The sequence below is a fragment of the Poromitra crassiceps genome (assembly GCF_964638095.1).
Source record: "Poromitra crassiceps genome assembly, chromosome: 1".
NCBI lineage: Eukaryota > Metazoa > Chordata > Actinopteri > Beryciformes > Melamphaidae > Poromitra > Poromitra crassiceps.
In genome coordinates this window covers 92,068,727-92,093,805 of record NC_139623.1, presented here as the reverse complement: position 1 = coordinate 92,093,805, position 25,079 = coordinate 92,068,727, and the positions used below count along the sequence as shown (strand labels likewise).

The window sequence follows — 25,079 nt, the reverse complement described above, 5'->3', positions numbered from 1 at the left end:
TCTATCTTAACTCCCCTCTTCCTCTTTGCAGGCTACACCAAAAATGCACAGAGAATAGATTTTTCCATATTTGTCTAATTGTCTTCCTCTTCTTTTCGTCCCTCTGTTATTATAATCAAAATAGCCGCATGGCAGAAAAAAACAACCGATTTCAGATCATGAGGAAGATTTCCTTCATAGTCATGGATGCCAAAATACCCCCTGAGATAGCTGGGAGGGGATCAGGTGACATCTGCACAAAAATACTCACTGTACAGAGTCATAGAATCCATGTGAGAAATGAATTAGCTCTACGTCGATCTTGTTCCTGATGCGGTTAGGACTACCGTGCCTCCAGGAGTGTAAGATAAAACACTAAAACAATGATAAGTTACTATTTACTGTCAGTGCCTCCCTTCATACTGACACTGTACGTTCACATTCTCCAAAACACGTGTGCAACTGACACCACCTCTCCAGCTGTGTCAGTCTTCTCCAGATCGTCTTTACAGGATCTTTATTAGAAACAACTGACACCACCTCTCCGGCTGTGTCAGTCTGCTCCAGATCGTCTATATATTTATAATATTGCAATTAATTTTTTTGCCCCATGATATGGTACACATTTTCGTATTGCGATAAATTGAATTTTGCATATTGTTCCATCCCTACAAATAACTTTGGTTATTTCAGAAGTTGTACTGCCATATTGTATGTGGTATTATTGCAGGATGGTGGAACAGCAGCAGGAAGTCCATAAAGCTTAATCAACTCATGTGTAAACTAGACAGGGCCTGGCATCCTACTTAATAAACGCATGTGTAAACTAGACAGGGCCTGGCATCCTACATAAAGCTTAATAAACTCATGTGTAAACTAGACAGGGCCTGGCATCCTACTTAATAAACGCATGTGTAAACTAGACAGGGCCTGGCATCCTACTTAATAAACGCATGTGTAAACTAGACAGGGCCTGGCATCCTACATAAAGCTTAATAAACTCATGTGTAAACTAGACAGGGCCTGGCATCCTACTTAATAAACGCATGTGTAAACTAGACAGGGCCTGGCATCCTACTTAATAAACGCATGTGTAAACTAGACAGGGCCTGGCATCCTACTTAATAAACTCATGTGTAAACTAGACAGGGCCTGGCATCCTACTTAATAAACGCATGTGTAAACTAGACAGGGCCTGGCATCCTACTTAATAAACGCATGTGTAAACTAGACAGGGCCTGGCATCCTACTTAATAAACCCATGTGTAAACTAGACAGGGCCTGGCATCCTACTTAATAAACGCATGTGTAAACTAGACAGGGCCTGGCATCCTACTTAATAAACCCATGTGTAAACTAGACAGGGCCTGGCATCCTACTTAATAAACTCATGTGTAAACTAGACAGGGCCTGGCATCCTACTTAATAAACCCATGTGTAAACTAGACAGGGCCTGGCATCCTACTTAATAAACCCATGTGTAAACTAGACAGGGCCTGGCATCCTACTTAATAAACTCATGTGTAAACTAGACAGGGCCTGGCATCCTACTTAATAAACTCATGTGTAAACTAGACAGAGCCTGGCATCCTACTTAATCAACTCATGTGTAAACTAGACAGGGCCTGACATCCTACTTAATAAACTCATGTGTAAACTAGACAGGGCCTGGCATCCTACTTAATAAACTCATGTGTAAACTAGACAGGGCCTGACATCCTACTTAATCAACTCATGTGTAAACTAGACAGGGCCTGGCATCCTACATAAAGCTTAATAAACTCATGTGTAACTAGACAGGGCCTGCTGGCATCCTACTTAATCAACTCATGTCTAACTAGACAGGGCCCGGCATCCTACTTAATAAACTCATGTCTAACTAGACAGGGCCCGGCATCCTACTTAATCAACTCATGTGTAAACTAGACAGGGCCTGGCATCCTACATAAAGCTTAATAAACTCATGTGTAACTAGACAGGGCCTGCTGGCATCCTACTTAATAAACTCATGTGTAAACTAGACAGGGCCCGGCATCCTACTTAATAAACTCATGTGTAAACTAGACAGGGCCTGGCATCCTACTTAATAAACTCATGTGTAAACTAGACAGGGCCTGACATCCTACTTAATCAACTCATGTGTAAACTAGACTGGGCCTGGCATCCTACATAAAGCTTAATAAACTCATGTGTAACTAGACAGGGCCTGCTGGCATCCTACTTAATCAACTCATGTCTAACTAGACAGGGCCCGGCATCCTACTTAATAAACTCATGTCTAACTAGACAGGGCCCGGCATCCTACTTAATCAACTCATGTGTAAACTAGACAGGGCCTGGCATCCTACATAAAGCTTAATAAACTCATGTGTAACTAGACAGGGCCTGCTGGCATCCTACTTAATAAACTCATGTGTAAACTAGACAGGGCCCGGCATCCTACTTAATAAACTCATGTGTAAACTAGACAGGGCCTGGCATCCTACTTAATAAACTCATGTGTAAACTAGACAGGGCCTGGCATCCTACTTAATAAACTCATGTGTAAACTAGACAGGGCCTGCTGGCATCCTACTTAATAAACTCATGTGTAAACTAGACAGGGCCTGCCTGCATCCTACTTAATAAACTCATGTGTAAACTAGACAGGGCCTGCCTGCATCCTACTTAATAAACTCATGTGTAAACTAGACAGGGCCTGGCATCCTACTTAATAAACTCATGTGTAAACTAGACAGGGCCTGGCATCCTACTTAATAAACTCATGTGTAAACTAGACAGGTCCTGGCATCCTACTTAATACACTCATGTGTAAACTAGACAGGTCCTGGCATCCTACTTAATAAACTCATGTGTAAACTAGACAGGTCCTGGCACCCTACTTAATAAACTCATGTGTAAACTAGACAGGGCCTGGCATCCTACTTAATAAACTCATGTGTAAACTAGACAGGGCCTGCTGGCATCCTACTTAATAAACTCATGTGTAAACTAGACAGGGCCTGGCATCCTATACTTAATAAACTCATGTGTAAACTAGACAGGGCCTGCTGGCATCCTACTTAATAAACTAATGTATAAACTAGACAGGTCCTGGCATCCTACTTAATAAACTCATGTGTAAACTAGACAGGTCCTGGCATCCTACTTAATAAACTAATGTATAAACTAGACAGGGCCTGCTGGCATCCTACTTAATAAACTCATGTGTAAACTAGACAGGTCCTGGCATCCTACTTTGAGCAGCTTTCATAAACAGCGGCTCTGATCTTCTGTTTGTTATCTCACCACAGAGACAGTGACAACAACACAGCACGTGTTTCCCTGCTGATTGACCGACATCTGTTTCTGATTGCCACCCCATCAAAATCATCTATCCCTGTTTATGTTTTAAGTTGTGCTATCAAAATGTTCATGACATCATACTAACACTCTGATAGGCACATGCAGGAATACGCTCAAAGACACACACAAAATCTTTAAGTGTGACTCTGAAGCAATAAACCACATGGGCCAACACTATTACACACGCGTCATAAGAATGCAATGCTGGGGAAGAACAATGCAAGGCATTTGTAGGGGAATAAGCCATGGCACTGGTCCAATAAACAAACATGGACTTCCTGCAACATGTAGGCCTATCCTCAATGGGAGGAAGGGACCACAACCCTTATCCTCTGGGGGTTGTGTGTGTGTGTGTGTGTGTGTGTGTGTGTGTGTGTGTGAGAAAGAGAGAGAGAGAGAGAGATAGTAGACAAAGGCAGAGAATGATAAGTAGACTACTAGAGTAAACCAGCCTCAATGTCAGTTATCCAGTTCAGCATTCCAACATTCCGTTACTTTGTTCCTAGTCTTTCCACAGACTCAAATATTAAGTTTAATTGTTGCGCTCTGCATACTACATAAATGAGTCTGTGCTTCAGAGCCACAGCTGGTATTGAATGAGTGACAGTAGGGCTGTGCAATAAAATCAATACGGCAATATATCGCGATATTTTTTTCTGAATACGGTATCGGTATTTCAGAAAAATATCGTGATATTTATCGGCATATCGATTTTTTGCACAGCCGTGTGTTCAGTGACACAATAAGGATGCTTTTTATTTCAGTGAGTTCAGTAACACACTCAACACTCAGTAGTTTTGACTCAATTTGTCCACTGTTATCAATATAAAGTATTATTACATGACCTGGGTGGTACACAGCAATTTAATTTTCAGTAAATTATGTAGAATATTGCAATATATCGCAATATTTATTGTATCGCAATGTATCGTGATACAATCGTATCGTGACCCATGTATCGTGATACATATCGTATCGTGAGGTCCTTGCCAATACCCAGCCCTAAGTGACAGGTCGTAGCACCAATGAGAGAGTGGTTCGAAATGCTCAATGTTGCAGGAGCCAGTTACTTGCGGTCTCAGGGTGGGTAGGCCTCCCCTCCCTGATCGCAAAGTCGTTTCTGATTGGTGAATGGTGAATCCACCACTCACCAATCACTGGCCAATATTCCATGCCCAGTTTGGTGAGAGGAGTGTCCCAGACCCAGAGAGAGATCTGGGGGGGGGGGGGGGGGGGGTTCAGCCGATACTATAACCGACAAATATCTGCTTCTCATGTCCGATAAGCAATAATTTCACATTTTTTTATTTTTTTATTTAAAAAAGGAAGTTCTTAACCTGTAGTTTATGCACACCTGAGCGAGCCTGTGATAGTCACAATTACTATTGTTACACAATTCCACTTTCTTTTGTTTCTTCTGGGTGATGATGTCATTTGGTTTCACATATAAAGAGGGGCGGTGATATGATCAGAATGTATTGAGGATGTTACTTATCTGTTTTATCCTCTTGAGATGTGTTCAGGAGATGATGTCATTCCCTAGAGGAGGGCGCATGCGCTGTGCGTCCAGAGACGATAAAAGATGGCGTCTGGCAGGAAGTAAGCGGGAGATTTGAACTGCGAGCCAGACGCTAGACGTACCCCATGCCATAGCGCGAGGGGAGTATTCTTTCCATGCCAGTAACATATTACCAGGCAGATAGTGCTCCGATAGCTTCGAGTGAATGTTTGCTAGACACACGTTTTAGCCAGCGATTAGGAGGCCGACTGCTATCGATGAGGAAGACCCAGGGACTTCAAGGTGTGTTGCGCACCACGCCGAAGAAAGCCTGAGAGAGGACCTTCTCGTCCACCACCATAGCTGGTATCTGAACAATCCACACACAGAGCGAGCTCGCCGTGTCCAGCAGTGGCATCCTCGCCCGGGCTTGCCAAGGACGATGAGGGGAGCTGCGCCACACCACTGCCGCTGCATTCTGATCATATGTCCGGTAGGCCGCCAGTCTTTTCACCTGTATATGTGAAACCAAATGCTTCTTCTTTTCTTTCTTTTAAGTTAGTACATGCCTTGCTAGTGAGGGAGAGCTAGCTGCATAGCTGTAATATCATTTCTGACTGCACCAAGATACGTATCCGTTAAGAGATTGAGAGCCAATTGCTTGATATCTCCTGATACCCTAGTAATCTCTGACCGGCTCACGTTACACTATGGCTTTTGTCAATGTGTTTTATCTGCAGAGTAGGAGCCATAGGCTTTTGGTTCTATCAAAGCCTTTATTTTTTCTATTGAATGATACACTTTATTAAAACACTCATCATATTATATCAGAAGTTCACAATAGTTCACAATAGTGATGTCAGTCAGAGCTCTGGAATATTAGTTAAATCATCCATCTTTGCTCACTACATCTGCCTTTCTTACTGTCATGTTACTGGCAAAGCTGTAACAAATTTGGCATTGGGGAGAGTTCTATTGAAGTGAATGGGCAGGCATGGGAAGTCTGTCCCACTATAAACCATTAGGCTATCTGTCTGTGTGTTTCCACCTGATTCAAGAAAATACATTATGTGATGTTCACTGATGTTTTATGTATTACATAAAATCACGTGTTTTCATTAATCAGGTGGAAGCGTTTTTCAATCAAAGGTGAAACGACACAGATATTATGGTTTATAGAGGGACTTACCCCACACGCAATTTAACGATAGCTCTGGTTAGCCACTGTAACGTTAGTCGGCTGTTCTAGAGCCACCGACCGACACAAAACCTGGACGTTTCATTTCGGGTACAACATGAGGGTTTTTATATGGATTCAAGTATACATACAGTACTACTGCATGCGCTGGGACGCATCATCAGTGATGTTAACTGGGGTCGTGGGGTGTTTCGGGTCTGTCAACATCATACACCCTCGCCCAGTAGACCCAGCCGAGGCCGATTACGACCCTGACCCGCGTCCCAGAAGCAGCCGCTCACGGATCAGCCTTCCTACTCTGTCTGCAACGTTGCCCGCGGAAGGGTTGATCACGCCCAATCCGCTGCAATAGAGTTAGTGCTACACCGCAGTATTGAAAGACCTTCGGTGCATGGAGGTCTAAGGCCCTGTGGGGTGATTCCAGGCCGGGCACCTCCTTCGTCTCACCAGAACCTCCTGCGGAAAAAGGCAATCCTACCATGCCGTACCATGGGCAGGGAGGATGCCTCAAGGAGGCCTGTGCGCTGCACGTCATACACCTGCGGCGAGCACCTCGCTCTAGCCTGAAGGACCACAGGCCGCGCCGATGTTTACGCAGATTTTCAGGAGGCTGATCCGTAGCATTTGTGGATTTCTCCCTCACGAGAGAGCCAGGCTGGGGTGCTAAAACCCATCCCGTACCGGATGCCGTCTCTCCGACCGTCAACTGTCTCTCCAGCTTGGATTACGCCAGCTCTGGGAGCAGGGGCGTATCTACGGGTGGGCCTGGGTAGGCACACGACCACCCACTTCTTGCCCTGGCCCACCCAAATTTTTTTTTTTTTTTTTTTTTTTTTTTTTTTTTTTTTTTTTTTTTTTTAATTTGTTGTTTTCTAGAGGCAAACTTGCTGCTGCATTGCTAGCCAATGGTTTTGTTACTTTTGTAAAAACGCAGGGCACATCATCTCCAGAGTCTAATGCATGACAACTTCATGACATCTAGGAATTTTGTTCTCTCTGTGGATAAATAAACCAGAGGCGTCTTGTTCAAACTTGAAGCAGCCTCAGTGTTGTTATTTTTTAAACTCACAGCAGTATATGGATCAGTGGTTCTAATTTCTGTATAAAGTAACAGTATACACACAAGTATAAGCATTCATGTATGCAACATTTGGCACCTATATGTAACCTTTTAAGGTTGAGATAATTGTATTATCATTATATGGTCCAAATATTTCAGTAAAGCACTTGAAACACTTGAAATATTCTTGCTTGGGTGGTATCATTCTACTTGAAATGATGGTCAAATGCATTATTTTTAGTAAAATAACACGCCTTCGGCCGGGCATCTGCGCCCCTTCCTATCCAGGCCCACCCAATTTGATCCAGGCCCACCTATAATTCAATTTCTGCATACGCCCCTGTCTGGGAGTATGAAGTGCTTTGAATGTGCAATATTTGGTCACAACAAATATGCTGCTTGCCGAGCGGGCAGGCTACACCGCTGCCAGAGGTAACTTCAGCTAACAGTCCGCCCTCTAAATGTGTCCAACACGGCGACCACTCGTCCGTATGCAGCAAACGTTCGTTCCGCTCTGTCGGCTTAACATCATAGACATTGGTGCGCAAACAATTGCCGGACTTCTCCCGCATTAGAAATTACAAATCTGCGGGAATTGGCAAAAATATGCGCGATTCTCGCAATCCCGCGCCAAATTTTAAGCCCTGGTAGTGTATCAGCATATAACTCTCATGGGTCTGGCGTTGAGACTACTTTGACTACGTTGAGACTACTTACTTTCCCAGCTTGTTCCCAGCTTTGCTGTTTTTATGCTGAAATGTACCACTGTTTGTTATCTCAGAGCAGCTCTCCTGTAGCTGGGAGGGGTTCATCCTCAGATTCACTAAAGGTGTGCACAGGGAAGAGCACATGCTATCAGCAAAATAGCATATGCCATATCAGAATGCCATGCTATTAATAACAGTGCAAGAATGATTGAGTGATGCCGAATAGCATTGGTGAAAAGTAAAGCATGTCATGGTCATGCAAATTATATGCAGAACTTATTTGCAGCATGGACGGATATTATGCAAATTGAGATTGTGCCCAATTCACTGACACTTTGCAACACCAGCTCCCCCAAATTATTGTAGGTCCATTGAAAGGTGGTGTAAAGAAGAACGTTTGCCCATTCAGAATGGCTGCTATCATTGCTGCAAGACACAGGTATTGGTCGCCGTAAGGCCAGCAACACACCAATTATAAAGAGCACCTTGCTCATGCAATTGATAATGAAGGAGCTATTTGCTCAGTGCCAGAGCCGTATATAGAAGAGTCGCGACATCTCCATTCACTCCAATGGACCAGTTTTTTACTCTCAAGAGTTCCAGGAAGTAAGGTCCTGGATTAAGCAACACTGGCGATTTGCAGCAAAATTGACAGTTTGTAGTGTACCGTAAATTCCGGACTATAAGCCGCGGCCTTTTCCCCGTTTTTTGGCCTTTTTTGGCCCCTGCGGCTTATAGTCCGGTGCGGCTTATCTATGGATTTTTTCAAAAAAAAAAAAAAAAAAAAAAAAAAAAAATCTCTCTTTTTTAGCACTCTTTCTAACTATAAATCCACTTCTGTTTTAATTTCCTCTCTTGCCCTCTTTTCACCACACCGCGGACACTGTGTGCACTGTAAAAAAAAACACAGGTGGTGTTCTGTTATGTTGTTTTGTTGAAATGTTAATAAATGGGAGCTTCCTCAAACAGCCATCTCTTTCCCGACAATCCCCTCTGTGCATGAACCCTTACATATGGTAATTAAACATTAAAACACAAAAAAAAAAAAAAAAAAAAAATACCATTAAAACACCCGCGGCTTATAGTCTGGTGCGGCTTATATATGTAACAAACAGGCAATTTTGCAGGTGCGGCTTATACTCCGGTGTGGCTTATAGTGCGGAATTTACGGTACTTTGAAAGGGTTTTCTTTTTTTAGAATCAAATTGTACATTATCAGCTTTATTTTAGCATTCAAAAGTAGCGCGAGACCCCTTCCCGGCTGTTCATTGGCTAATGAGTCACACATTTTGGTCCTCCTCCTCTATCTAAATTTCTCTGCTCAGTGCTATTTTAGATGGCTTGTTTGCACCACAACTTGATTTATGGAACTTCCTTCATGAAAAGGGAAAAAGCCTGTGCTCTTAACTCAACTGGTGCAAGTTGCCCTCAAAGTCTCAATGCGATGTTAGTGAAACTGGATCTGAGAGTCCTGCTGAAGGACTCTCCAGCAGGGCGGATGTTTTCCAACCATGGGCTTGAACACAGGTCAGCCGGCCTTTTTAACCGCCTGCAGGCCACCCAGCCGACGCCTACAGTGCAGCAGAGCAGAGGAGAGGAGAGCAGAGGAGAGGAGAGGACAACCCAGTCTAAACCAACACCCCCAGCCGCTAAGTCTACTTCACTGTCATCCACCACAGAGGTGTTGTGGCCTGTTCACCATGTGCTGCCTGCCTGGAGATGGTTCTGATTTGAGTTAAACACAGACAGGAAACCACATGTCTGAGCTCTCCAGCGTGGCTGGTCCACACACACACGCACACACACACACGCACATACGCATGCACGCACGCACGCACGCGCGCACACACACACACACACACACACACACACACACACACACACACACACACACACACACACACACACACACACACACACACACACACACACACACACACACACACACACACAGATACTGGCAAATGTGTTATTAGTAAAGTTAACTCTAGAGTGAAATTTGTATACAGGAACAAGAAGTTTCTTAATGCTAGTTCTCTGAAATTACTTGCCTCCAGTCTATATCCAGTCTTATGCCATTATGACTATGGTTGCAGTGTATGGTACTCTGGCCTAAAGGCAAATCTTAAACAGAAACTCCAAACTGCACAGAACAAAACCATAAGATGTGTCTTCACAATAGGTTTCATATTGGCGCTACTGAGTTTAATAAACTTGGTTGGTTACCGATTGATTTAAGGGTGAAGCAACTTAAATTGTGTCACATATATCGCATTTTAAACAGCCTTAGCCCTGGTTATCTCAAGGAAGGTGTTGTAAGAACAAGTGAAATGCTTTCCTATAATACCAGATCTGCCCAATATTCAATTCAGAAACCTATTGCAGGAAGCCAAACCCAAACCTCATTTCATAACACTGCTATCAACTTTTGGAATAATTTACCTGCTTCAGTGCAAGGCCTAAACACTGTGAATGTCTTTAACCCATTGCTACCTTTGTCTGTGTATCCCTTTAAGACCGTGAACCGCGTCAGGCGGTTCGCGGTCTTAAAGGGATACACACACAAATGAGGGATATACACGCAAATGCTGCACCAGGTATCAATGGGTTAAACATGCTCTCAAGACTCATCTGAAAAACGAGATGTTGACTAGACAGTAATTGCAACACCTTCGCTGAGATCCCATTTGTATATACCAGATGTATATTTTATGTCATTGATAGACAGTTATTTTTTCTGTTTTTCTTTTATAAAGTACATTGTGTAATACTAAGGTTTTGATGTTTGAAGGACCCCAATGGAAATAAGCAGGCTTCTAGTTTGTAACTTTAAGCTGCTTCACTGGGCTATCCTTGGATCATTTTATTCTTCGATTTACATATTGTGTACTTTCTTTTTAACTATTAATGTAAATTTGTAATGCTTTTATGTATTTTTGATCCAAAATAAACCAAACCAAACCACGCACGCACGCACGCACACACACACACAGACACACACACAGACACACACACACACACACACACACACACACACACACACACACACACACACACACACACACACACACACACACACACACACACACACACAAGAGAGTTTTTTTCACTCATTCAGCACGGTGAGAGGCAACAGTGAAACATACTGGCACATTATAGAATCTGATCCAGCTCTTAAGTCCCTCGACACACCACCTCGGATCGTCTATAAGAGACCACCTAACTTAAAGGAACACTCTGCCGATTTTCAATGCTGAGTTATTTTGCTCATTTAATTTGTTATTGAGAGTTGATTTGAATAAAGTTGTGGACCAGTGATGTTATTTGTGCATGGATGACATCACTGGTCCACAACTTTACTCAAATCAACTCTCAATAACTATCAAACTAAATTAAAGTCTGCAAAACGGTTTGCAGTTTTTCGGATATGTGTGAGATTATGTGCAAAATAAATTAGCATTGTTTTTCAGTGGATTGTCCCTTTAAGAAACCTGCTTGTGAGAGCCTACCTCCCACCTCCGACCCTGCCCCACTTCTTACAGTCTATCCCTCATGGTAACTACAGATGCGGCAACTGCACTCAGTGTAACTTCACACACAAAGCCACCACTTTTACTCATCCACGTACAGGAAAACCCTTTAACATTAAAGGAGTGATAACTTGTCAATGTGGCCTCACCTACATAGGCAAAACCACCAGACCACCAGAATTTCAGAACACAGATCCAACATTGGTAACAATGACATGAGAAGTCCAGTGGCTGTCCACTTCACACAAGCTTCTCATAATGTTTCTTCTATTAGATATCTGGGCATTGAACTTGTTAAACACCCTGTACATGGAGGTGACATCAACTCTCTGTCACTTAAAAGAGAGGCCTTTTGGATTTTTACCCTGGACAATCTGGCCCCAAAAGGGCTGAACAAAGAGTTCACCTTACGGCCATTTTTGTAGTCCTTTTGTAGGTGTGCTTATGTGTGTTCATCTCTTTATGTCCACATTATAATGACTATTAGCCTCTGCTCTGTCTGGAGTCATCTCTATTCTATACTGTGTGTTTTTTATCCATTCCTGTGGTATTTCTCCATTAATGTGTTTTTACACCATATTTGATAACCTTGCTTTACACCCTTTTCTTCATAGCTGTGGTATCTTCATTTTTTTTTACCACTACCACAATTTCAGAGTAGTAGAGACCTCTTCTTAACTCATTGAGTGCCAGCCACTTTTGGAGAACGGACGCTCCCAGTGCCAGAGTTTCAGAGCGTTTTCAGTGATTTCTCGAGGCCCACAGAATATTGTGTGATATTACTATGTAAACACCGAACACGCACAAAGAACGAGGAGACTCTATTGTATCATCAGCAAAAAAAAGTTTATTGATACCATTTTCCGTTCTTTAGTTATGAGCCGGAGAAGATAGGTTGTTTTCAGCAAAAACAGACGTTTCAAATTAGAAGCTGAGATATTCAGCCTTTTGTGAAATGAAGCATTTCAAGCAAATCACTGACTCTGAAGCTAATACTTTCTGACCTGAAACATCTGAACAGTAATTTCCTTCAATAAAACAGCACCCCCACCCCCCTCAACTCCAAACTCCTCCTCCGTGGGAGTGTCTCTGGTGGCTCTGCTCGCTCTGCTGGCTGCTGCGTGTGTCAGGCGAGTCTCTGCTGCCTGCTATGGCAGGCTCTGCTGCCTGCGGATCCACTTTCGGATGGCGGTCGCTCGTCGGGGGAGTCTGGATGGGGCTCGCTGAGTTCGTCTGCGTTTCTGGGGTTTCGGTTGTGAGAGCTGGGATGAAGCTGCGTCCGATTATAGGCTTTCTGCTGCGCGTTTCAAAGTGCGCTGCACCCAGTCTATTTTCGGAGCGCTCAGCCTTGTGCGCCGGCTCCCAGCGCGACACTGAAAAGCCAAACCATTCTCATGAGAATGGTTTGGCTTTGGTTTTATTTTCTGGCGGCTAATCGTGTGGAGAAACTATGCAGCAGAGACAGAGGGGCTCATTTGTGGGAGCGGATTGGCTGCTGTTCGCAGCTAACGTTAACTCCAGCCAGAGCAATCTGTGCCGCTCTGGCTCATGCATCGGTTTCTCTTTCATCACGGGTCTTTTTCTGCTGTTTTTCCTCAACTTTCTCTAATCTGGAGAGCACTGTCGCCACCTAATGGGTCCGTAAAATAGGTTATACACCTTCAATAGCTACAATATTTGTACAGGAGATGCACGAGGCTTTGATCCACGTCCCACCGTCAAAAAACGCATTTGACGGCGATCAACGTCATTGGCACTCAACGTTACTATTTACTTTGACGCCGATCGACGTCATCGGCACTCAATGAGTTAATAGTTAAATTACACTTTCTTGATATTACATTTCATTATGATGGTTGATTGGTATGATGACCTGATACTTCTTTTTATGTGATATTCAATCTGTTTGACTATTATCTATACTGGTTGAATTGTGTATTGTATGTTTTCTAATTCTTCTATGTATCTATGTATCACATGTCAGGTGACCCCTGTGACCCCTGTGAGGGTACTTAAGGGGTGTGTCTTTACGCTTTTTTCATGTCTGAGGAAGGGCTTTGCCCCCGAAACGTCACACGTTTTTTTGTGGTCTCTAATGAAATATTTGGGAGCAGCTACCAGTGTGCGGACTCTACTCTTTTATCATTCAACAGTGAAACATGACAGAGCACCTTACTGGCACGGTGGCACGCAACACTGATGTGACCATACTGAGGATTCCCCTCACTGATATTTACGCCTGGTGCAAACACCTCTTTCCACTTCCTGTTTATGACAATGCACGCTCGCTCACTCACTCAATCAGCCCACTACATAGTAACCCTAGCAACCTTGACAACCTCAAAATGTCCCCCCGCCCCCGCCCCACAACCTCTGACAAGCAAGCAGCTTTCCATGCCAACAAAACACATGACTGTAACTTTCCTTGTGTCTGTGGAAAGAGGCAGAGAGAGACGAACGAGGAGGAGGAGGAGGAGATGAGGAGGAGGAGGGGGTGGGTTGAGAAGATGTCAACAAGGAGGAATGAATCAATGAGAGCGAGAGTAGCAGAGATAGAGAACATGACAGGCAGGTGAGACAGAGACGATGTAGCAGAGATAGAGAACATGACAGGCAGGTGAGACAGAGACGATGCACACAGCAGAGATAGAGAACATGACAGGCAGGTGAGACAGAGACGATGTAGCAGAGATAGAGAACATGACAGGCAGGTGAGACAGAGACGATGTAGCAGAGATAGAGAACATGACAGGCAGGTGAGACAGAGACGATGTAGCAGAGATAGAGAACATGACAGGCAGGTGAGACAAAGACGATGTAGCAGAGATAGAGAACATGACAGGCAGGTGAGACAAAGACGATGTAGCAGAGATAGAGAACATGACAGGCAGGTGAGACAGAGACGATGCACACAGCAGAGATAGAGAACATGACAGGCAGGTGAGACAGAGACGATGTAGCAGAGATAGAGAACATGACAGGCAGGTGAGACAGAGACGATGTAGCAGAGATAGAGAACATGACAGGCAGGTGAGACAAAGACGATGTAGCAGAGATAGAGAACATGACAGGCAGGTGAGACAAAGACGATGTAGCAGAGATAGAGAACATGACAGGCAGGTGAGACAGAGACGATGCACACAGCAGAGATAGAGAACATGACAGGCAGGTGAGACAAAGACGATGTAGCAGAGATAGAGAACATGACAGGCAGGTGAGACAGAGACGATGCACACAGCAGAGATAGAGAACATGACAGGCAGGTGAGACAGAGACGATGTAGCAGAGATAGAGAACATGACAGGCAGGTGAGACAGAGACGATGTAGCAGAGATAGAGAACATGACAGGCAGGTGAGACAAAGACGATGTAGCAGAGATAGAGAACATGACAGGCAGGTGAGACAGAGACGATGCACACAGCAGAGATAGAGAACATGACAGGCAGGTGAGACAGAGACGATGTAGCAGAGATAGAGAACATGACAGGCAGGTGAGACAAAGACGATGTAGCAGAGATAGAGAACATGACAGGCAGGTGAGACAGAGACGATGTAGCAGAGATAGAGAACATGACAGGCAGGTGAGACAGAGACGATGTAGCAGAGATAGAGAACATGACAGGCAGGTGAGACAGAGACGATGTAGCAGAGATAGAGAACATGACAGGCAGGTGAGACAGAGACGATGCACACAGCAGAGATAGAGAACATGACAGGCAGGTGAGACAGAGACGATGCACACAGCAGAGATAGAGAACATGACAGGCAGGTGAGACAGAGACGATGTAGCAGAGATAGAGAACATGACAGGCAGGTGAGACAGAGACGATGTAGCAGAGATAGAGAACATGACAGGCAGGTGAGACAAAGACGATGTAGCAGAGATAGAGAACATGACAGGCAGGTGAGACAGAGACGATGCACACAGCAGAGATAGAGAACATGACAGGCAGGTGAGACAGAGACGATGTAGCAGAGATAGAGAACATGACAGGCAGGTGAGACAGAGACGATGCACACATGCATTTGCTGCATTTGGTTGCTCATTTACAGTTAGTGGTTGAGTTAGGTATGAGGAAGGAGTATAGCTCCATTACTCTGTCAATATTCTTATATTTATGTTGCTCATATTACCTCTGTTCTCATGTTTTATGCCTGTATGTAAAGTACATGAACCTTTCCTTACCTTTACACTAACACTATGAAGCTCATGTCTAATGCATTATGAGCACATTCATAAGACATTATATGCATTTATAAGGCTTTATAAAAGTCTTTATCAATGTTTATAATCATGCATGCATGGCAACTTCTAACAAGGTTTATAAAGTATTATAAGCTATAGCAGGACTTTGGACTAACCCTAACCCTAACCCTTAAATAAAGTGAGAGCACCCTGGAGCTCACCGAGGTGGCCCTGCAGCTTGCATACACAGCTCGGTCTCATGCGCAGTTTGGCGGCTGCGTGGCCTTGCCTGCACTATTGGCGCGTCTGTGTGTGTGTGTGTGTGTGTGTGTGTTGCTCACAAAATGTTATTGCCCTTAAGTTTACATGTGTGTGTGTGCCCCTTAAAGGAACACTCTGCCCATTTTCAACCAGCTTTGTATCATTAGAACATCAGTACACTCAATTTGACAGTTATTGAGAGTTGATTTGAGTTAATGAGTTATTAATTTGAGTTAGTGTGGACCAGTGATGTCACTGGTCCACACTTTAACACTCAATAACTGTCAAATTAAATGACAGACTTCAAAACAGTTTACAGTTTTCTGATATACTACTGATGTTCTAATGATACAAAGCTGGTTGAAAATGGGCGGAGTGTTCCTTTAATGTTAAAGGGTTTTCCTGTACGTGGATGAGTAAAAGTGGTGGCTTTGTGTGTGAAGTTACACTGAGTGCAGTTGCCGCATCTGTAGTTACTGTGAGGGATAGACTGTAAGAAGTGGGGCAGGGTCGGAGGTGGGAGGTAGGCTCTCACAAGCAGGTTTCTTAGTTTACATCAGTGCCTATCATCATCACTGATGTCATAAGATTATTTTGCTCTTATGACATCACTGATGACATCATCAGTTTTATGACATTACCGATGACATCATCCGTGATGTCACAATACCTCCTATGACATCATCAGTGGGACAAAAATGGAAACAGAGAACATTGCCCACTTGCTCCCTTTTATAATAGATTATGTTCACCACTTATATTACTTCATAAACCTTGTTATACGTTGTCATGCATTATTATAAACATTTATAAAGAGTTTTATAAAGCCTTATAAATTCATTATAATGTCTTATGATTGTGCTCATGCATTATAGAGACTAGAAACAGAGCATGCGCACTCCTTTCTAGCCTACCGTGCCTCATCCTCATCCTTTATGATACAGTAGGCCTACCTTTGGATGGAAACTCAACTATTGGCAATCGACCTTATTCACACGGTGGCCATATTGAACACTAGCCTCGGAAACTCTACCAGCAAGATTAGGAATTAAGAATGGACCTAAAAAATCTGGAGGTAGGATATACGTTTGAATATATTTGACTCATCATCGCTAGCTACCAGAGTCTAGTCTAGGTTAGTTAAGTTAACTTCCCTGCTAAATTCAATCAGTCTTTGGTTGTTGTTCCTGTAATTGGTAGCTAATTTGATAACTATCTGACATGCTCACTTATGTGTTGAAGTAGTTTTATATACCTTTATATACCAATCTGGCTAGAGCTTCCCACTTTGAGTGTCCAAAATGGCCGCCGTACAGTATCTGTTGTATCAAACACATTTAAGCAGCTGAATGAATTCCCAAACATAGTGTTGTCCCCATTAGAGGGTGTTAAGCCTAATTTATACTTATTATATTAGTATCGCTCAACACATGGTCGCTGACAAAAAAGAAAATGTCACTCATGTTGCTGCATTTATGGTTCAGTGAACGTTCTCCTTGGCTCAATGGTCACGTGACACTCGACATAGAGAACGCTATAGTAGAACTAGTGCAGACAGCCAAGTATGCCAAGTTGAAAAACCTGTATGCTGGTTTATTTATGTCTAGCCTGACATCGTCAGACCAATTCCCAACTGTCAAAGCAAATTAAACATGAGCTCACAGACTCGTCAGGCTCTCATGCAGTAATAAAACCGCTACAGTGAAACCACGTCGGACATAAACAGGCAAGATAACGTACTTGGCTGCAGCCGCATATAACGACACACAACCACACAACTCACCTCCTCTCTCTCTGGGAAGTTGGTCACGGTCTTCTTTGTGATTTTCACGAAATCATACATCAAGGACAGGCTGATAAAATATTCATTTCAATACAGCGAAAACCAAAAAAAGGAAGTCAACCGCACGTGCCTTCTATCTAGCAAATCACACTTGTGCGACACTATGTGACGCAGTCAGAAACATTAGAAATTTCACTTGGTAGGAGAGTAGGAGACACTACTCCGACACACTACTCGACAAAAAACTCATTTCTGTCTGCGACGGTTTCAAAAGTGTCGACAGACCAAGTATAAATTGGGCTTTAGGTTCTCAGTGGTAGGCTACTCACTGGGGTGGAAGGACATCTTGTCATTGCACTCCTCCTCACTGCAGGAGCAGAGGTGAGCCAAGCCGTGCGTGGTGTTTTTCTCCCTCATCACACAGGTGGAGCTGTTGTAGTCGTCCAGCAGAACGCCATACAGCGGCTTGGAGGGGTCGTGGCAAATTGTCTCCACTGTGAACGTGCTGTTCTCTCTCTTCCTCCTGGAGAGAGAGAGAGAGAGAGCGAGGAAGAGAGGTGGAGACAGAGCAGAGAGGTAGTGATAAAGATATAACGTCAAAGCTTCACAGCAATCTATGATAGCATGTTTGCTGGTTATGTTTAGGCAACTAAAACAACTTGGTTATGTTTAGGCAACTAAAACAACTTGGTTTATGTTTAGGCAACTAAAACAACTTGGTTATGTTTAGGCAACTAAAACAACTTGGTTAGGGTTATGGTTTGAGTTACGGTTAAAAATGGAACACGTCGGGATGTGAACCGGGTCTCTCAAGGAAGTTGAAAGACAAGGACGTTATGGTTGACCAATCCCCCCCCTTCACACTTATGGCTCATTTCCACCACATTTTACTGCCCTGCACAGCTCGTCACCAGTCGGCTCTACTCGTTTCGGCCCGATGGATGTTCTGCTTCGACCGCCGATCATCTGCCCCCGCCCACCCCCGCCCACCCCCGCCCACAGCTGGTCGTCATAGCGACCGCATATCTGTCCTCCGCCTAATAGCCGAAGTAGGCTATAACATAACGTTACAATTAAATCCATCCACAGAACTTTTAAACTGTTTATGAAATACTGGTGCCTCTAAATGACCTACATGGGCAAATGTGACAATCGGCCAGGAGAATGGATATCACTTTGTAGTTAGTCAAACTCACAGGCATGCGCTGCGCGCGGACGGGAGAGGCGCAACAGAGTGAAGCCTGTACCCCGGCGGCCTCTCACCAGGCAAGACCGCGGCTTCACCAAAGACCCGCCTGCGGCCTAGCGGAGCGCTGCACTCTACTACAGGAGCTTCCTGAGCAGCGGACTTTTTTCTCTCTCAGACAATTGAAACCACCGCCACGATTTTATTTCACCAGAGGCGAAGGCAGCAACACAAAAGACTGATGGAAATATACATAACAGAAGAGAAGGTAAGCCCACTAAACTGGTATGCAGCATTGCATTGACAGTCAGTAGATAGACAGAGTAAACACGATTCTGCCTGACCAATCAGTCGTCAACAATGTTTTCACGTCACCGTATGGTACCGGGTTCACAGAATAGAACCCCGACGAGGCAGGTACGAAAAGTAGCACGACTCAACCCCAATACAACCCGGGCTGGGACAGTTTTTACCGGTGGAATGAGACCATTTATCGAGTCGAGCGGAGCGGGACCGCGCTACTACCTGCGGTGGAAATGGCCCATTAGGTGTCAGTGACCTAGTTCAATATCAGACTGTCCTAAACGACCACCAGAGGTCGCCGCTTCCTGGTACTTCCTGGTTACAGCTCCTGACTCTAGCGTGTGCACTGCACGTATGCACTTGCTCACAAGACCGCACGAGTTCACATCGGTCATTTTAACCACCTTGAAAATTGACCAATGTTGTCGTTTGACTTGTGAGGATGGGCTGTACACCGACCCAGGCTGGCAGGTTTAGTCTACGTACCAGACAGCGACACAGACCTCCTTGCTCTCCGTACAGATGGCTGTGATGGAGCAGTTGGACAGGCAGGTCCCGGTGCCGTTGCAGGAGGAAGGCTCCGTGTCACAGAACTTACACAGCTGGTTCAGCTCGATGGACCCATGGGGCAGCATGCCGGCTGGGAGGAGAACACACAGAGGAACAGGTCAATCCCTCCTGTCATATGATGGGTTTTCATGCAAGTATTTTGATGCGAATGATGATGTTGTATCAAATAAGAAACACTGCATGGAAACACCAAATTTGAGTAGCAGTTCCATTATTCCAAAAAACATATACTGGCTTGAGGCAGAAATGTTTTTTGTTGATAAAGAAATTATGGAATAAATAACAACGGAAAAATATCTGTTCGTTTGGTCTAGAAAATGTCACAAAATGGTGAAAAATGTCGATCACTTTCCACCCAAAGCCCAAGATGACATCCTCAAATGTCTTCTTTTGTCCTGACCACCAGTCCACAATCCAAAGATAATCAGTGTAGTGTAGAAGACTAAAGAAACCAGAAAATATTCACATTCACTGCAGTAGGTACTAGGTAGTATTTTGTAGTCAAGATTCAACATTCACTTTATTGTCCCACAGGTGGGAACTTTGTCTTGGGGTAACACCCATACTGCAGCCAGAACATACATGTACAAACACATGTTAAATGGTAAATGGCCTGCATTTATATAGCGCTTTTATCCAAAGCACTTTACAATCAGTAGGTAGTCTACATTCACCCATTCATACACCGATGGCGGCAGGCTGCCACGCAGGGTGCCTACACACCATCGGGAGCAAGGAGGGTTAGGTGTCTTGCCCAAGGACACAACGACAGCAGCTGGGAGGGAGCGGGGATCGAGCCGCCAACCCTTGCGTCATTGGCCAACCCGCTCTACCTCCTGAGCTAAAGCCGCCCCCATGTTAATAAAACAGACGACAAGTGCAATACTGAAGTGCAAATAACGAGTTAAAAAAATATAAAAGGTATCTGCACAATGAAATGTCTGGCAAAACCCCAGTCAGGGAAGCCCGATCATCAATACCGTCAATACACACATATACATAGTATTTCATTATAATTTTATTAGTTGTAGGTCTGACAAAAAACAACAATCAGAGTTAGCTAGAACATAACTACCCAAATAAGCTAATCACAGCACACACGGCTCATTCTGGTTCTTTAAAACTGCCTATAAACCGGAACGAGAGAGTTGTACTATTTTCTAAACGATTAATCAATTATATTTAAAAAAAAGTTGGGGATTGATTTTCTGATGATTGACTAATCGATTAATCGACTAATCATTGTAGCTCTATTCTGTTGATTGAATTAAGACATAGCATAAATAGGGCTCTATCCTCCCAAAAGCGATATTTTAGCGTTTGTGCTCATTTAACGCCGTGCGCAATGCAAATTGGGGCGGACACAAGCGCATGCCTGTGATAACTGTACTGGGCATTGGCTGCCACAAGCCAAAGCAGGCATTTCAGCACTAAAATGTGGTGATAGATGGCATTATGCTATCGTCAGCAGCGTGCAATTACTTTGCGCTAAGAACTTTGAAAAGGACCTCTTACGCGCAAATACCTCTCTGCACTGGGTGCGCTGCACGGAGATTACCGTTGTGCTCCCAGCGCAGAGAGGTATTTGCGCAGTGGAAAGTGGAATTTGTTTTGGATATGTCATTACCACAGCCTTGCCACGCCAAGACATCAAATTATGCTGCTAAAATTGGGTATTAGCAGATAATTCAGTGAGGCAATCAACTATAACTCACTGAGAAACTTTTATCACATCGCAAAGAGGGAAATGAATTGAGAAAACGTGTTGGACAATGGACATAGGCTATCTACCTTCATAAGCCGGAGGTTCGTTGGCACCACAGATGATCTGTCAATAAGCTCTCTCTGTCCTCGCATGAGTGAGTACACTCTATTACGCATGGAGATAATTACAGCATATTGCATGCCTCGCGCAAACAAACCATTGCGAGACGGGAATCTGATTGGTTTTGATTGACGTAATGCCCAGCCTTGCCTGGCCACGCCTGTGAATAATTCTGGTAGTTAAGACCGCCCAAATCCCGTTTGCGCAGGCATTTTGGGGCGCAGATGATTTTTGGCACGGCTCTAATTGGCGCTTGCGACACCTGCCGTGAACCTTTCCGCATCCCGGCCGAGAATTGCATCCCTAACATATTTCGGGGCTGTTTTAACTTAGAAATGGGGAGGGAGGTCACGTCTAACAGACAATGATATCACTTTTAAACAGTTACATTTCTGTATAAATGATTACAAGTATGCTCCCGTGAGGTGGGGATGCTTTTTTTTGCTGATTGGCGGGGGAGCAAAACTCGGCAGAACACCTGGCGGACGGCGCAAGGCGGAGTGCTATCTTCCGTACCTTAATGCACGCGCAAACAGGTGCGCAATCGCTATTAGGGGATAGTGCCTGTTGGAAGATAGAGCCCATAGTCTTTCCAATTTCTCATGGATATTTTTTCAATGTAGTATTCTCTTTTTTGCTTTAACCCAGCTGATGAAAATGCTACAACTATTGCAGATAATTTGTGTATTTTTTGCAACATTTTGTCAGACTTGAAAAGCTCACTGATTTTGCAGCTTTGTGTTTAAATCGTCCAACAAATCTGTGAGAAAGCTTGCAGTGTTTTCCCACATTAGATAGGCCAATAGGCCACGTGGACACATTGCAGCATGTCATCAGCAGCACATATACATACAGCATACAACATAAAAGAGGGTGAAGACACATGAAAGCATCCGCTATACCTGAATTCAACCAGGTCAGGACTATAAACAACTGTCAACATAGACAACCACAACCGGGTCAACACCTATGCCGAGCTGCACTGTATATATACCCAGATCGACCACCTCAAACACGCTGGATGGAAACCAGCTATGCACAAAACCATCAACACAGACAACCACAAGTGAATCAATAGGCTTCCTGTGCCAAGTTACAGCATATTTCCAGATCAAACCACTTGAAATACAACACAAAAAACCCCATCAAATCTTCTAAATGTCTGCTGACTGACTATGCAAAAGGCATTTCCTGAAGGGATCATAGATATATCAAATCCTCTCTTCTTTTTCATTTATTCATACATCAAATACAGGATGTGAAACGTGGTCTAAATCTATTTGTTATGACTGCTGTAGTTTTTCCTGGAAGTAGGAATGATGAATGGACAAGTATCTAAATGTGAAGTCAAACCAATAAATGTAGGCTAATTGAAAACAAAACATGACATAACCTACTTTATGTATAATTATTAGCATTATTAGAATGCATTAGAAATGTCATCAACAATTGTGACAAGACTATGAAGGTTAAATGATATAGGCCTACAATAAACATTAAGTGTTGTTGACTCCAGAAGATCTTTGCTAATTAACTGTAAATTGTTTTGCTATGTTTAGCAGAACCACAAAGACAATTTGAGTGGGATAAAATCACTATTATTCTGTATTAGAAATGTGACTTTCCATCCCTTTCCATCTTCATTTCTCCTTCATGTTAAGTTCAGTTATCGATTTAAATAGCCAGATGGGTACAGTGGGTAGTTGTGAGAGCTGGTTGTTTTTGCAGTGTGGTAGGGTGCATGCTGCCTTGGTTTTGCAGTGTGGTAGGGTGCATGCTGCCTTGGTTTTGCAGTGCGGTAGGGTGCATGCTGCCTTGGTTTTGCGGTGCGGTAGGGTGCATGCTGCCTTGGTTTTGCAGTGCAGTAGGGTGCGTGCTGCCTTGGTTTTGCAGTGCGGTAGGGTGCATGCTGCCTTGGTTTTGCAGTGCGGTAGGGTGCATGCTGCCTTGGTTTTGCAGTGCAGTAGGGTGCATGCTGCCTTGGTTTTGCAGTGCGGTAGGGTGCATGCTGCCTTGGTTTTGGAGCGCGGTAGGCTGCGTACTGCCTTGGTTTTGCAGTGCGGTAGGGTGCGTGCTGCATTGGATTCGCAGTGCGGTAGGGTGCGTTGAATCCAAAATTATGATAGATGATTACATTCAAGATTCACAATTCACGATTATTTTAATAGCCATAGTAAGTAAACATGTTAAAGATGAGGAATTAGTCTTTGTGCAGTATGCAGCGCAGCGAACACAGAAATACAAAACATGGAGCAGACAGAAAGACAACCTGAGTACTATAGTTATTACAAAAGACAGAGCGTCTGAGAGGCCAATGTGTCACAGTCAGATAAATCTCAGTCTGGGCCAGAAAGATGCTGGTACACACACACACACGTCTGTCTGTCTGTGTGCGTCTGTATGTGTGTGTGTCTGTGTGTGTGTGTGTGTGTGTGTGTGTGTGTGTGTGTGTGCGTCTGTGTGTGTGTGTGTGTGTGTGTGTGTGTGTGTGTGTGTCTGCGTGCGTGTGTGTGTGTGTGTGTGTGTGTGTGTGTGTGTGTGTGTGCGGGTCTGCGTGCCTGCGTGCCTGCGTCTGCGTGCGTGTGTGTGTGCGTGTGTACACGTGTGTGTGTGTGTGTGTGTGTGTGTGTGTGTGTGTGGGTGGGTGTGGGTGCGCGCGCGTGATACCTGATCACAGTCCCCATAAGCTGGGTTATTCATTTAACAGGAAGCACAGCTAATTTACTTTCAAGACACATTCTCCCACGCGGACTGTGCTGTGGGGCAGGACAGACAGCGTGAAATAGCAGAGTAGTAACACCCACACACAACCTCAGAGACAAATAAAACCTAGCGATTTAGTGCCGTGAAGTGCCATAGAGACTGAATGAATTCAAGTGAGTAATAGGGGTTGAATTACAGTATGTAAGTGAGCTGACTCCCCCCCCCGTCTCTCTCCAGATAGTGAACTAAAGTTGGTCTTTTCTGGTGTTGATTCAACTTTGTTGTATTGTAATGTACTGTAACACTGATTTAACATTAAGACATTGAAAGATCTTATAAACTGGCAGCTTTTCATTAGCTATAGTTTTTGGTCTTACGCCCTCTTAAAAACAATGAGAAAGCTAAAAAGAAACCCACCTTCGGTTCCCATCACTTGCGCTTCTGGATTTATGATAGGAAATATTGCATGGCGTTAAAACCCTTCCTTTGAAGCTACACCAGATCACACCAGTGCAGACAGTGACAGGCAAAGGGTAACTGTGCATGACGGCCTGCACTGGTATGGCTTTGTCTCTCTCTTTAGTACGACTTCTGTTCATCCAGAACCTCTCTCCCCTCAGCAGCTTCCATGCCTGGCCTGTCAGTGTTGATAACACAATGAAGTGACCTCAGAGCGGCACAGGCAAGTGGAGAAGCGGGGAAGTGTGGGTGCGTGTGTGGGTGTGCTGCACTGTCATTAATGTGCACTCAATGGCTCCTGAAGGGACTATAATTGAAAGTTTATGTTTCTTTGTGCTCCTGTGACTGCAGATAGGAATCCATGCTACTGTCATGTGTTTCTGTCTGGCAGTCATGTGACTGCAGATAGGCATCCATGCTACTGTCATGTGTTTAATGTGTCGGATTCAGTGCAGTTTGGACACACGACACGTTCAATTATGAAT

At 44.1% G+C, this 25,079-nt stretch overlaps 1 protein-coding gene across 3 annotated transcripts in view; it reads right to left on the bottom strand.

The window, feature by feature from the left end:
- The window catches only part of tgfbr2b (transforming growth factor beta receptor 2b), a 63,284-nt gene that overhangs the window by 30,991 nt on the left and 7,214 nt on the right, over positions 1-25,079 (bottom strand). For all 3 annotated transcript variants that reach the window (XM_083636183.1, XM_083636185.1, XM_083636184.1), the window contains exons 2-3: positions 19,524-19,677; positions 17,878-18,071 (exon numbers count right to left, since the gene is read on the bottom strand). In XM_083636183.1, the coding sequence (XP_083492309.1) occupies positions 17,878-18,071; positions 19,524-19,677 (348 nt within the window). The remainder of the gene's footprint in view (positions 1-17,877; positions 18,072-19,523; positions 19,678-25,079) is intronic.